The sequence below is a fragment of the Salvelinus fontinalis genome, chromosome 31, assembly GCF_029448725.1.
Source record: "Salvelinus fontinalis isolate EN_2023a chromosome 31, ASM2944872v1, whole genome shotgun sequence".
Classification (NCBI taxonomy): Eukaryota; Metazoa; Chordata; class Actinopteri; order Salmoniformes; family Salmonidae; genus Salvelinus; species Salvelinus fontinalis.
Genome location: NC_074695.1, coordinates 32,680,961 through 32,696,080, shown reverse-complemented (window position 1 = coordinate 32,696,080; position 15,120 = coordinate 32,680,961). Strand labels below are relative to the sequence as shown.

At 47.4% G+C, this 15,120-nt stretch overlaps 1 protein-coding gene across 1 annotated transcript in view; it reads right to left on the bottom strand.

Moving 5' to 3' along the window:
• lamb2l (laminin, beta 2-like) overlaps positions 1–15,120 on the bottom strand; it is a 47,625-nt gene that overhangs the window by 5,909 nt on the left and 26,596 nt on the right. The window contains exons 16-28 of the mRNA XM_055892255.1: positions 14,470–14,610; positions 13,744–13,905; positions 11,710–11,831; positions 9,326–9,446; positions 8,860–9,052; positions 8,018–8,161; positions 4,968–5,199; positions 4,664–4,827; positions 4,325–4,549; positions 3,890–4,104; positions 3,703–3,799; positions 705–1,077; positions 309–493 (exon numbers count right to left, since the gene is read on the bottom strand). Of these exons, the coding sequence (XP_055748230.1) occupies positions 309–493; positions 705–1,077; positions 3,703–3,799; positions 3,890–4,104; positions 4,325–4,549; positions 4,664–4,827; positions 4,968–5,199; positions 8,018–8,161; positions 8,860–9,052; positions 9,326–9,446; positions 11,710–11,831; positions 13,744–13,905; positions 14,470–14,610 (2,374 nt within the window). The remainder of the gene's footprint in view (positions 1–308; positions 494–704; positions 1,078–3,702; positions 3,800–3,889; positions 4,105–4,324; positions 4,550–4,663; positions 4,828–4,967; positions 5,200–8,017; positions 8,162–8,859; positions 9,053–9,325; positions 9,447–11,709; positions 11,832–13,743; positions 13,906–14,469; positions 14,611–15,120) is intronic.

Below are 15,120 nucleotides of genomic sequence, written 5' to 3'. Positions count from 1 at the left end.
TTAATTATACTAGAAGTCCCCATAAGAATAGTAAACAAACAAAAAGTGGACTAATAGGGTTAAGGTTAGAATTAGGCTTAGGGTTAGGAGCTAGGGTTAGGGTTAAGGTTAGGTTTTCGGGGTAAGGGTTAAGTTTATGGTTAGGGGTTAAGGAAAATAGTATTTTAAATGAGACTGAATTGTGTGTCCCCACAATGTTAGTTGTACAAGACTGTGTGTACATGTGTGTGTGAGTGTCAAGTGTATATGTGTCTATGTGTCTGTTTTGGTGACTGGGGAAGAAGAGCGGGTCTAGAGGAAGGCGTTACCTTGGAAACCAGAGCTGATGTTGTTCTCCTGTTTTTGGCGGTGGTGCATCAGAGTGGTGTTGAGGTCCCTGAGTTCTCTCTCCATCTGGGTCAGGTTCCTCCTTAGTACCTCGTCCTGCACCGCTGTCCCATTCAGCTCCCGGGCCACACCCATCAAACGGCCGTCAGTCAGAGCTATCTCTGCTCTGGAATGCCACATAGTCGTGTTGGACTTCTGACTTCTCATATGACTCAGTCCATAGTCAGTGGGCATTGTCATTTTCACACAGAATCCTGTTTTATGTATGTACTTTGTTAGTATGTCATCAGTGGATTGAACTGCTCTACACTGCAAGAGGTCAAAGAGCACTTCCAGTCTAGTACCACCTACAGTACAGTACAGTATGACGCTGTTACCTGAGGTCATCGATGGACTGGCCAATCAGCTGGTGTAGTCTGTCCCAGTCTCCGTCTTGGATCAGGTCCTGTACCTGGGCCAGTTTGTTCTCCAGCTCGCTGATACGTTTGTCTCCCACCCCGGGCGTCTCTCCGCTCTCCAGGATCTTGTGGATTTCATGGTGGATGTGGTCCAGGTCCCGGCGGATCATACACACTGCATCGTCCCACAGCTCAAAACAGGGGTGGCACCGGACACACTTAGGTAATACCCCGGTGAACCCGCGGGCACACTCGTCACACTGCCGCCCCACCGCCCCCTCCCTACACTCACACACCCCCGTCACACGGTCACACTGGGCCATCTCCGAGCCCAAAGGGTGACAGTTACACTCTGAGGGAAGAGGGAGAGGGAGTAGAGAGATAGAGAGAGATGGAGAGGGGGAGAGAGATGGAGAGGGGTAGAGAGATGGAGAGAGATGGAGAGGGGGAGAGAGATGGAGAGGGGGAGAGAGATGGAGAGAGAGTAGAGAGATGTAGGGAGATGGAGAGGGAGTAGAGAGATGGAGAGGGAAAGAGATATGTAGGGAGATGGAGAGGGAGTAGAGAGATGGAGAGGGGGAGAGATGGAGAGGGGGAGAGATGGAGAGGGGGAGAGAGATGGAGAAGGAGTAGAGAGATGAGAGAGATGGAGTGGGAGTAGAGAAATGGAGAGGGGGAGTGATGGAGTAGAGAGATGGAGAGGGGGAGAGAGATGGAGAGGGAAAGAGAGATGGAGAGGGGGAGAGAGATGGAGAGAGAGTAGAGAGATGTAGGGAGATTGAGAAGGAGTAGAGAGATGGAGAGGGGGAGAGAGATGGAGAGGGGGAGAGAGATGGAGAGAGAGTAGAGAGATGTAGGGAGAGAGATGGAGAGGGAAAGAGAGATGGAGAGGGGGAGAGAGATGGAGAGGGAAAGAGAGATGTAGAGGGGGAGAGAGATGGAGAGGGAAAGAGAGATGGAGAGGGAAAGAGAGATGGAGAGGGGGAGAGAGATGGAGAGGGGGAGAGAGATGGAGAGGGAAAGAGAGATGGAGAGGGAAAGAGAGATGGAGAGGGGGAGAGAGATGGAGAGGGGGAGAGAGATGGAGAGGGAAAGAGAGATGGAGAGGGGGAGAGAGATGGAGAGGGAAAGAGAGATGGAGAGGGAAAGAGAGATGGAGAGGGGGAGAGAGATGGAGAGGGAGTAGATAGATGGAGAGGGAAAGAGAGATAGAGGGAAAGAGAGATGGAGAGGGAAAGAGAGATGAGGAGGGAAAGAGAGATGAAGAGGGGGAGAGAGATGGAGAGGAAGTAGAGCGATGGAGGGAGAGAGATGGAGAGGGGGAGAGAGATGGAGAGGGAAAGAGAGATGGAGAGGGGGAGAGAGATGGAGAGGGAAAGAGAGATGGAGAGGGAAAGAGAGATGGAGAGGGGGAGAGAGATGGAGAGGGGGAGAGAGATGGAGAGGGAAAGAGAGATGGAGAGAGGGAGAGAGATGGAGAGGGAAAGAGAGATGGAGAGGGAAAGAGAGATGGAGAGGGAAAGAGAGATGGAGAGGGAAAGAGAGATGGAGAGGGGGAGAGAGATGGAGAGGGAAAGAGAGATGGAGAGGGGGAGAGAGATGGAGAGGGAAAGAGAGATGGAGAGGGAGTAGATAGGTGGAGAGGGAAAGAGAGATAGAGGGAAAGAGAGATGGAGAGGGAAAGAGAGATGGAGAGGGAGTAGAGAGATGGAGAGGGAGTAGAGAGATGGAGAGGGAAAGAGAGATGGAGAGGGAGTAGAGAGATGGAGAGGGAGTAGAGAGATGGAGAGGGAGTCGATAGATGGAGAGGGAAAGAGAGATGAAGAGGGGGGAGAGATGGAGAGGGAGTAGAGAGATGTAGAGGGAGAGAGATGGAGAGGGAAAGAGAGACGGAGAGGGGGAGAGATGGAGAGGGAAAGAGAGATAGAGAGGGAAAGAGAGATGGAGAGGGGGGGGAGATGGAGAGGAAGTAGAGCGATGCAGAGGGAGAGAGATGGAGAGGGAAAGAGAGATGGAGAGGGGGAGAGATGGAGAGGGAAAGAGAGATAGAGAGGGAAAGAGAGATGGAGAGGGAAAGAGAGATGGAGAGGGACAGAGAGATGGAGAGGGAGTAGATAGATGGAGAGGGAGTAGATAGATGGAGAGGGACAGAGAGATGGAGAGGGAGTAGAGAGATGGAGATTGAGTAGATAGATGGAGAGGGAAAGAGAGATGAAGTGGGGGAGAGATGGAGAGGGAGTAGAGAGATGGAGAGGGACAGAGAGATGGAGAGGGAGTAGAGAGATGGAGAGGGAGTAGATAGATGGAGAGGGAAAGAAAGATGAAGGGGGGGAGAGATGGAGAGGGAGTAGAGAGATGGAGAGGGACAGAGAGATGGAGAGGGAGTAGAGAGATGGAGAGGGAGTAGATAGATGGAGAGGGAAAGAGAGATGAAGGGGGGGGAGAGATGGAGAGGAAGTAGAGCGATGGAGAGGGAGAGAGATGGAGAGGGAAAGAGAGATAGAGGGGGAGATTTGGAGAGGGAAAGATAGATAGAGAGGTGAAAGAGAGATGGAGAGGGAGTAGAGAGATGGAGAGGGACAGAGAGATGGAGAGGGAGTAGAGAGATGGAGAGGGACAGAGAGATGGAGAGCGGGAGAGATGGAGAGGGACAGAGAGATGGAGAGGGAGTAGAGAGATGGAGAGGGGAAGAGAGATGGAGAGGGAAAGAGAGATGAAGAGGGAGTAGAGAGATGGAGAGGGAAAGAGAGATGGAGAGGGGGTGAGATGGAGAGGGAGTAGAGAGATGGAGAGGGGGAGAGAGATGGAGAGGGAAAGAGAGGGAGAGGGGGAGAGATGGAGAGGGGGTAGAGAGATGGAGAGGGAGTAGAGAGATACACATGAAGATATACATAGTGAATATGAAGATGGCAGTAATGCAGAATATAGAATTAAAGACATACTCTGAAAAGCTTATTGAACTGTGTCATGTGATCACCTTCACACTGCACACGTGGGTCTCCCCAATGGAACTGCTCACACTCAGTGCACTGCCTTCCCCCAAAGCCTTGCTGACAGTGACACTGTCCACTAAACTACAGGCAGACAGAGAGGGATACCACTGATAAAGTCAAGTACGTGAAACAAAAGTATGTAAAACTGCCTTTCCCAACTATAGGGCCTACCATGTTGCAATGTGATCCCATAGCGTGCAGAGGGTGGCAGCCACACCGCTCACACCCTCTGTCTGTGCCATAGTTCCAGTAGTCGGGGGCACACTGGTCACAGTTGTGGCCGACCACGTTGTCCCGACACGGGCATGCTCCTGTCTGTCTGTCACAGTGGCAATGACCGTCAGCGCAGTAGGACTGCTGTGTACCTGCTGTTACACATGTGCAACCTGCAGATGGAATAAGACACAAATGTCAGACACAACACAACACTCACAGAGCAGAGAAGGTTGTACTATATAATTGAGCGAATGTGCCCTGCAGACACGTATCATCACAAATGCCAATTGTTTGTTTCCAGTGGGCATGACCAGTCCCTTACACACATAAGAAAATGCAGACAGAGAACTCATTAGAGGTTCAACCATCTATTGTCATGTAGTAACTCACGCCTGCAGTCCTGGGCCAGGGCGTTGCCGAAGTAACCACGCTTACAGTCGGAGCAGGAGGCGCCGTCCGTGTTGTACAGGCACCTCAGGCATTGTCCTGTCCTGGGGTCACATGACTCTGGGTCCTGGGTGTCGATGTTGCCACTGCACTGGCAGGGGTGGCACTGCCCGCCTGGGTGCTCAGTGTTGCCATAGTAACCAGGGGCACATCGTTCACAGCGAGGGCCTAGGGTAGGGGTTAGGTTAGAGTTGAGAGGTTAGGGTTAGGTAAATAAGTGAAATGCCGATAAACCAAGCTAGGATGCATTTTTTGTAACTAAACTGTATCATTGGGACTCACCTGTATATCCCTGTTTACAGTTGCAGAGGATCTGATTGGATGAGATGTCAGTGTGACAGGAGTCCCCATTGGAGTGTCCACTTCCTGGGTTCCCAGGACAAGGACATGGTCGACAGTGATCTCCAGACCCCAGCACTGGGTTCCCAAAGAAACCATTCACACACCTGGGCAGGGAGGGACAGAACATGTGTATTTGAGTATTGTGCATTACCCATCATCATACTATTATCTATTGGACTATTACTGATCAAACAACTATCTGATCCAACCACACTACCCTGTCTATCTCACTCCCCCTGCCCACCTTTCACAGTACTGTCCATCAGTGTAGTCTCTGCAGGTCTGGCACTCCCCTGTCTGCGGGTTGCAGTCATCAGTGTGACCGTTACACTGGCATGGCCTGCAGCTGGGGAAGCCCCACTGGCCAGGCTGGCAGTCTGAACACTGGCGCCCACTGGCCCCCTGTCTGCATGGGCACTGCCCCGTCACCGGGTCACACTGGTGCCCCAGAGAGCCCTGGGAATGGCAGTCACAGGCTGTGAAGGGAGAGGGAGAAAGAGAGAAGGGGAAATAGTATTTTGGATGTTGTGTGAGGTTATCCAATGTTTGACACACACAAGATGTAGCACATGCCATATATAGTATATACTGTAAACTGAGTGTACTAAACATGCACTTTCCATGACATAGACTGACCAGCTGAATCCAGGTGAAAGACATGATCCCTTATTGTCACTTGTTAAATCCACTTCGATCAGTGTAGATGAAGGGGAGGAGACATGTTAAATAATGATTTTTAAGCCTTGAGGCAATTGAGACATGGATTGTGTATGTGTGCCATTCAGAGGTTGAATGACAAAAGATATAAGTGCCTTTGAACGAGGTATGGTAGTAGGTGCCAGGCGCACCGGTTTGTTTCAAGAACAGCAACGCTACTGGGTTTTACATGCTCAACAGTTTCCTGTGTGTATCAAGAATGGTCCACCACCCAAAGGACATCCAGCCAACTTGACACAACTGTGGGAAGCATTGGAGTCAACATGGGCCAGCATCCCTGTGGAATGCTTTTGACACCTTGTAGAGGCCACGCCCTGACAAATTGAGGCGGTTCTGAAGGGAAAAGGGGATTCAACTCATAATGTTTTGTACACTCAGTGTATATATACACTGCTCAAAAAAATAAAGGGAACACTTAAACAACACAATGTAACTCCAAGTCAATCGCACTTCTGTGAAATCAAACTGTCCACTTAGGAAGCAACACTGATTGACAATAAATTTCACATGCTGTTGTGCAAATGGAATAGACAAAAGGTGGAAATTATAGGCAATTAGCAAGACACCCCCAATAAAGGAATGGTTCTGCAGGTGGTGACCACAGACCACTTCTCAGTTCCTATGCTTCCTGGCTGATGTTTTGGTCACTTTTGAATGCTGGCGGTGCTTTCACTCTAGTGGTAGCATGAGACGGAGTCTACAACCCACACAAGTGGCTCAGGTAGTGCAGTTCATCCAGGATGGCACATCAATGCGAGCTGTGGCAAAAAGGTTTGCTGTGTCTGTCAGCATAGTGTCCAGAGCATGGAGGCGCTACCAGGAGACAGGCCAGTACATCAGGAGACGTGGAGGAGGCCGTAGGAGGGCAACAACCCAGCAGCAGGACCGCTACCTCCGCCTTTGTGCAAGGAGGAGCACTACCAGAGCCCTGCAAAATGACCTCCAGCAGGCCACAAATGTACACTGATATATATATTGCTCAGTTTGGGAAGCATTGTATATATATATATATAGTGCCTTCGGGAAAGTATTCAGACCCCTTGACTTTTTACACATTTTGTTACCTTACAGCCCTATTCTAAAATGGGTTAAATCTCAATCTACACACAGTACCCCATTATGAAAAAGCGAAAACAGGTTTTTAGAAATGTTTGCAAATATATTACAAATAAAAACAGAAATACCTTATTTACATAAGTATTCAGACCCCTTGCTATGAGACTAGAAATTGAGCTCAGGTGTGTCCTGTTTCCATTGACCATACTTGAGATGTTTCTCCAACTTGATTGGAGTCCACCTGTGGTAAATTCAATTGATTGGACATGATTTGGAAAGGTACACACCTGTCTATAGAAGGTCTCAAAGTTGACAGTGCAGGTCAGAGCAAAAACCAAGCCACGAGGTTAAAGGAATTGTCCGTAGAGCTCAGAGATAGGATGTGTCGAGGCACAGATCTGGGGAAGGGTTCCAAAAAGCATTGAAGGTCCCCAAGAACACAGTGGCCTCCATCATTCTTAAATGGAAGAAGTTTGTAACCACCAAGAATCTTCCTAGAGCTGGCCGCCTGGCCAAACTGAGCAACCGAGGGAGAAGGGCCTTGGTCAGAGAGGTGGTCACTCTGACAGAGCTCTAGAGTTCCTCTGTGGAGATGGGAGAGCCTTCCAGAAGGACAACCATCTCTGCAGCACTCCACCAATCAGGCCTTTGTGGTAGAGTGGCCAGACGGAAGCCGCTACTCAGTAAAAGGCAGTTTTCCAAAAGGCACCTCAAGACTCTCAGACCATGAGAAGCAAGATTCTCTGGTCTGATGAAACCATGATTGAACTCTTTGGCCTGAATGCCAAGCGTCACGTCTGGAGGAAACCTGGCACCCTCCCTACGGTGAAGCATGGTGGTGGCAGCATCATGCTGTGGGGATGTTTTCAGCGGCAGGGACTGGGAGACTAGTCAGGATCGAGGGAAAGATGAACGGAGCAAAGTACAGAGAGATCCTTGATGAAAACCTGCTCCAGCGCGCTCAGGACCTCAGACTGGGGTGAAGGTTCACCTTCCATCAGGAAAACGACCCTAAACACACAGCCAAGACAACGCAGGAGTGACTTTGGGACAAGTCTCTGAATGTCCCTGAGTGGCCCAGCCAGAGCCCAGAGTGGGAACCCTATCGAACATCTCTGGAGAGAGCTAAAATTAGCTGTCCAGCAATGCTCCCCATCCAACCTGACAGAACTTGAGAGGATCTGCAGAAACTCCCCAAATACAGGTGTGCCAAGCTTGTAGCGTCATACCCAAGAAGACTCGATGCTGTAATCGCTGCCAAAGGTACTTAAACAAAGTACTGAGTAAAGGGTCTGAATACTTATGTAAATGTGATGTTTAAGTTTTTTATTTTCAATAAATGAGCAAACATTTCGAAAGACCGGTTTTTGCTTTGACATGCGGTATTATGTGTAGATTGGCTGTAAAGTAACAAAATGTGGAAAAAGTCAAATGGTCTGAATACTTTCCGAAGGCATTGTATATATATATATATTAAACAAAGATATGATTCATGACTCAAAGATGCCAGTGCTCACTCACCAGTACAGCCATATGGTCCAAAGCCGTAAGTGCCAGGTGCACACTGGTCACACCGTTGTCCAATCACGTTGGGTTTACAGCGACACTGACCTCCGACCCTGTCACACTCAGCACTGAGAGACCCCTGGGGGTCGCACTGACATTCTGTAGGGAACATGAGAGGAGAAGAAAAGTGTTTAGTCAAACAAGCCATAGGTGATGGCATACGGAGACCATATCAAATGGTGTTACAACAGAGTTAAATTCAGTGTTGCCAATTTAGCAACGTGGTCGCTATATTTAGTAAATTTTCAGGCCACTCCAGCTAATTTTATTGGTAAAAGAGGCTAGTGACAGATGCACAACTTTTCAGGCTTCTTTTGAGGAGTTTTGCCACCGAGAATTTCTATGGTTTTGATAGAATTTAGTGACTTTGAGTGGGAGAAGCTGTCTGGGCAACAGAAGTCACAGCAACGGTACACACACAGGCAGAGAAGCTCAAGGGGAGGGGGTGCATGGCGGGAGAGGAAGCGAAAACGCTACGTCGGGGACCGCAGCAAATTGATGCTGTGACGTCGTCGCAAAACGCAATCTAGCGACTTCTAGCACCAAATCAAGGAGCCAACAGCGATTCTTACTAAACATTATGGCCAACACTGGTTACATTGTGTTACTGATTATAGTGCAGCTTGTAATAGTAGATTGGTAAGTAAAGTGATTCAATAGTTGGACCGGAGAAGTATTTGACACCCATTATTCGATAAGAAGGCATTAATGAAGGTGTTGCCTAATGTTCCCTGTCCTTTGATATTTGACCCCTGACCCCCCGGTTCAGTGTGTGGCTGTGCAGAGTGTCCACTCACGCAGAGCTCCATCATGCAGGATGGCAGAGATGCTGCAGATGAGCTTGGTGCACATCTCTGCCAGCATGGGCATGGGCATGGCCATGAAGGAGTCCAGACACATGTAGCGCACCATCTCATCACGGCGCTCCTCCGCCGCGGGGTCGTTATCCTGGAAACCAAGCAGCTCTGTGTACTTGGGGATCAGCACCAGCTGGGGAGGAATGGAGGGATGAAAGGTAGTAAAGAAGGTGAGTAAGAGGTGAAAGGAGGTGAAATGTAAAGTGAATTTGGTACCTATTGTGGTCTTACTCTTAATGTAAGTGCACTTTTGTATTCAGACCACTAGGTTGCGGTATCTGGTCAATAGTTATTATCACATCACTGCTGATTGTTCCCTCACACACATAAAACGGTCATTTTGCTTCCTGTTTTACATGAGCTCCATCTAATGCGGGGCTGTCACGCCAGAGTCTGACTGACTCACCGAATCAACAAGGATGAAAGCGGTCAGGTGTCTCTGGGACACTCCGTGGCGCTGGAATCTGATGGCCACGACATAACGGTTACTGGGCTCAAAGCAGAAAGGCCTGGGCATCTGGACATACCTGTTGGGTCACACAAAGAGATTCTCTTAGCAGACACTCTGATATGACATTGTTCCTGTGTGAGTTGTGACACAGCCGTATGGCCCTTTAAAGATGAAAAGAAATACAGGCAGAAAAATAAAAGTGAAAGAAATCAAAGCTAGCCTTGTCACCAGATGACGCACAGACTTTGGCAGCAGCTAATGGGGATCCATAATAAATACAAATACAAAATACAAAAACACATTCACGCCCACAAACACTATACAAACACAAATACTCACCCAGACACTATACAAACACACATACTCACCCACAGACACTATACAAACACACATACTCACCCAGACACTATACAAACACACATACTCACCCACAGACACTATACAAACACACATACTCACCCAGACACTATACAAACACACATACTCACCCACAGACATTATACAAACACACATACTCACCCACAGACACTATACAAACACGCATACTCACCCACAAACACTATACAAACACAAATACTCACCCAGACACTATACAAACACATATACTCACCCACAGACACTATACAAACACACATACTCACCCAGACACTATACAAACACACATACTCACCCACAGACACTATACAAACACACATACTCACCCAGACACTATACAAACACACATACTCACCCACAGACATTATACAAACACACATACTCACCCACAGACACTATACAAACACACATACAGTAGGGACAGGGACAGGATGAAACAGAGAGGTCTGGGACCCATTGATTGAAAGAGACAGATGAACAGTCTCTGTCAGAGGGCCTTTCTCCTCCTGCTCTTCAACACTGGTAAACAGACCACAGAAGGAGACACAGACGTGGTAACAAAAAAACCTAGCCATTGTGTGTTTTTAGATGTGCTGCATTCCACAGAAACTAATTGCAGACAAATAATTGAGAACAGGTCTTTGAGTTCATAAAGAGGAGGAGTTTATACCCCACCACCTCTTTAATCGCTCTACTCTCAACAAAGACTGTGTGATCCAGTCTACCAGCCACTGTATGCCTAGTGCCCTCCTTGTTTGCCCTCTTTGCCCTGGCATCCTGTCTGACTTCTGACTCGCTGTCTGTGTTTTGGGTCACTTTGCTAATTGGTTCTGCCTGAGGCGCCAATCATAGAGCAGAACAGCAGGGGGAGCCACGGTCCAGTGAGCCAGTAAGATCCGGGCTAGGGAAAGAACTCTTCGTTACACTAAAATTCATTCTAAGGGAAGTTTCTCAACATGTCTAGGTTGGTTGACCAGAGAATAGCCGGGGTACAGACCATACTAGGCAGGTAAAAACAGAGAGGTAGACCGTCAGAGTCTTTATTAGATGGGGTGGAGAAGGAGAGGAAGAGTTGGACTGGCCAGTCTCCATGGTGATGGTTGACAGAGTGTGAGAGAATGAGTGTGGACAAAGAGCATGCTGCAGGACAGGCGCGTCCATATACAAAGGAATGTGGTGGCATGACTATTTCCCAAAGTTCAGAGGAACAGAACACAACAAGGACTATATCTTTATTGCTGATAGCAAACAGTGTACTGTATATTACCTGTAATCAAGTACATGTTCTCCTATTCACTGTAAGGCCCCCCTCCCGGGTGAACAGTCATTGTGAACAGCCATACACACAGGGAACATTTTCTCAGACAAATCATTCATGCGTTATCTTCTGGCAAGCTTTTATCGTAACCATCTGCAATCTCAAGGATGCGCTCAGCTAAATAAATGTAAAACGAACTCAGTGAACCGACAGGAACTTGCTCTCACCTAGACTGGGCGTTTTCACGGTTACTCAATCTCAATACACTATCAATTTACTTTAACAGAAGAATGTGCTCTCACACCCAAGTGTTTGGCCAGAACCAAGTTACAGGAGACAGTATATTGGCTCCTCTGTATCCTAACAGTGAAATATCCAAAATACCCCTTCAGGAATGTTGTGAAATCCTTAGTTACCAGATGATCAGCTGGATTGTAAACATTACTAGAGGTTTAGATAATATAATAGGAGTCACTGTTAGATTTATACCTGGGTAATAAGCAAAAGACCACACACACACACTGATATACAGGTTGGCACACGTTAATGACACATATATGGGAAACATACACAACAATTAAAACCTGTACTAAAACCCTCTCTCTCTCTCTCACCCTAAAACTCTCTCTCATGCACATGCACGCACACGCACACACACACACACGCACACACACGTACACACACATGCTGTAGGTGTCAGTAGTACCTCCTGTTGTGCGGCAGGGTGACAGTGTAGAGCTGTTCAGTGGGGAGCAGGTTGCCACAGCGGGAGCTGGTGGGCAGCAGCAGGGAGGTAACACTCACTATGGTCTCCCAGTCCTCAGTAGACTACACACACACATAACAGACAGTGTTTTAAAGGTAGGAAGCAGCATTTGTTTTACACTGTTCCATTGTTACACTGTTGCATTGTTCCTGCACTGACACTCGCCCTTGTCTTTTCTTACCAGCACCGGCTTTGCTGATGTCTGCTTTATTGAGGAACGGTTTGAATTACTATGACTGTGATATGTGATTGTCCCACCTAGCTATCTTAAGATGAATGCACTAAGTTGCTCTGGAGAAGAGCGTCTTCTAAATGACTAAAATGTAAATGTCAAATGTAATCACAATTATCATTTCCAACTACCCCCTGTGGAGAACATAAAATGAGGGAGACGACATTCAGACATTTTATTTCAGATGGTGTAATCTTGTCATACTGTAATATTGTACATTGGGTTTGAATTAAGGTGCCATTCTGAAAGTATACAGACCCCTTCACTTTTTCCACATTTTGTTACGTTACAGCCTTATTCTAAAATTGATTTAAAAAATATATATAAATATATCAATCTATACACAATAACCCATAATGACAAAGCAAAAACAGGTTTTTATAAATTCCTATATATAAAAAAACAGAAATATCACATTTATATAAGTATTGACCCTTTACTCAGTACTTTGTTGAAACCCCTTTGGCAGCGATTACAGCCTTGTGTCTTCTTGGGTATGATGCTACAAGCTTGGCACACCTGTATTTGGAAAATTTTGCCCATTCTTCTCTGCAGATCCTCTCAAACTCTGTAAGGTTGGATGGGGAGCGTCGCTGCACAGCTATTTTTAGGTTTCTCCAGAGATGTTCGATCGGGTTGCTTAGGGTCGTTGTCCTGTTGGAAGGTGAACCTTCGCCCCATTCTGAGGTCCTGAGCGCTCTGGAGCAGTTTTTCATCAAGGATCTCTCTGTACGTTGCTCTGTTCATCTTTCCCTCGATCCAGTCCCTGCCACTGAAAACATCCCCACAGCATGATGCAGGTTTCCTCCAGACATGACGCTTGGCATTCAGGCCAAAGAGTTCAATCTTGGTTTCATCAGACCAGAGAATCTGGTTTGTCATGGTCTGAGAGACCTTTAGCGGGCTGTCATGTGCCTTTTACTGAGAAGTGGCTTCGGTCTGGGCACTCTACCATAAAGGCCTGATTGGTGGAGTGCTGCAGCGATGGTTGTCCTTTTGTTATGTTCTCCCAACTCCACAGAAGAACTCTAGAGCTTTGTCAGACTGACCATTGGGTTCTTGGTCACATCCCTGGCCAAGTCCCTTCTCCCCTGATTGCTCAGTTTGGCCGGGTGGCCAGCTCTAGGAAGAGTCCTGGTGGTTCCAAACTTCTTCCATTATTCTTCCAAGAATAATGGAGGCCACTGTCTTCTTGGGGACCTTCAATGCTGCAGAAATATTTTTGTACCCTTCCCAGATCTGTGCCTCGACACAATCCTGTCTCGGAGCTCTACGGACAATTCTTTCGACCTCATGGCTTGGTTTTTGCTCTGACATACACTGTCAACTGTGGGTCCTTATATAGACAGGTGTGTGCCTTTCCAAATCATGTCCAATCAATTTAATTTACCACAGGTAGACTCCAATCAAGTTGTAGTAACATCTCAAGGATGATCAATAGAAACAGGATGCACCTGAGCTCAATTTCGAGTCTCATAGCAAAGGGTCTGAATACTTATATAAATAAGGTATTTCAGTTTTTTATTTGTAATACATTTGCAAGCATTTCTAAAAACCTCTTTTCGCTTTTTCATTATGGGGTACTGTGTGTAGATTGATGAGGAAAACAATTAATTTAATCAATTTCAAAATATGGCTGTAATGTAACAAAATGTGAAAAAATTCAAGGGGTCTGAATACTTTCTGAATACACTGTATATGGTTCATTGTGGGGAAGACAAGGAGGAACTCTGAGAGTGTACCTCTGGCTCATAGCGGATCATGATGTCATACTCCATGGCATGGGGGATGTTGTCTATTGTGAAGACCAGTCCAGCGCCATCCTTGACCCGGGCAAAACCAGGTCCAGTCCAGGTGACCATGTGACCCTGAGATCTCTCCCTGTGAACACTCCTTACATCAGGCTGGAACACACACATAGAAGATGACCTGTGAACAAACACGATTAACTGGACCCTCAAAGTCAACAGGTGTAGATTCCTGCCCGCATACTGAACTATGCCAACAAGAGGAGTCAAGTGAACAGCATCTAAAACAGTCCTGTTTAGTCATCCTTGACAGGTAATCTAGTCTGTGGTGGAGGAGAGAGACTATCCAGGGAGCTGGTTAAACAAACACATACCTGTATAGACTGTATGGGTGGACTCAGATTCCTGCTGTCAAGCCCTGGTTGCCTGCGCCCACAGCCCACCCCATAACCACCTGACTGGTCTATGGAATATGTCTGTGTGGAGACATTCTCCACTATCTCTACCATGTGCGGACCACTTTCACTGAGATATATCAACAGAGCTCTTTAAATTGCCCTGAAAAACCTAAACATCCCAATCGCTCTGTATGTGATAATGTAATCATTCAGCCGAAATGAAATCGCTTTGCCGTGGTTCAAGGCAAAGGGAAATCAGAGGGAGCCATAGAGGTCAGTAGTAGTATTTATTTATATGAAGGGAACAGACAGGGAGTGTTACCGTTTGCTGCAGCTGGCGGATGCGTCTCAGTGCTGCCCTCTGCTGCTGGGTGGTGGCGATGCGTCTGTGGCGTCTGTGTCTCCTCAGCTGGTTGTTGAGGTGCTCCACACAGTCAATCTCAGCCTGGGGCCTGGCCTTGCCCTGGGGAGAGGAGAGGTGGAGGAGAGGATTAGTTCAACTTATTTACTGACTACCGACTTTATAGACTTAGTGTATCTGCCTTGCTAGGAGATGTACCTTGACTAGGCTGCAACGAGTGACCATGAGGATATTAAATGGAAACTTTTACATTCATTCCAACAGAGAGAGAAAGAAAGAAAGAAAGAAAGAAAGAGAGAGAGAGAGAGAGAGAGAGAGAGAAAGAAAGAAAGAAAGAGAAAGTGCACATTAAATCGTGTGTGTGGGAGAGAGAGAAAGAGACAGAGAGCTGTGGCTTTGTGTGTGTGTATGTGTGTGGCAGGCAGCACTAACTCTCTGTGACAGGCTGGCATCTCCTCTACCGTCTGATCTTTTTCCGGGTCACTTCAGCTCTGGGCCAGTGTCATAGCTCTGAGTGTCTGTCTATGAGCTACTGCGCTCCGCTCTGTCTGCAGGCCCACTGCACACTACTACTGTAGCTAACAGACAAAACATACGCCAGCCAACACGTTT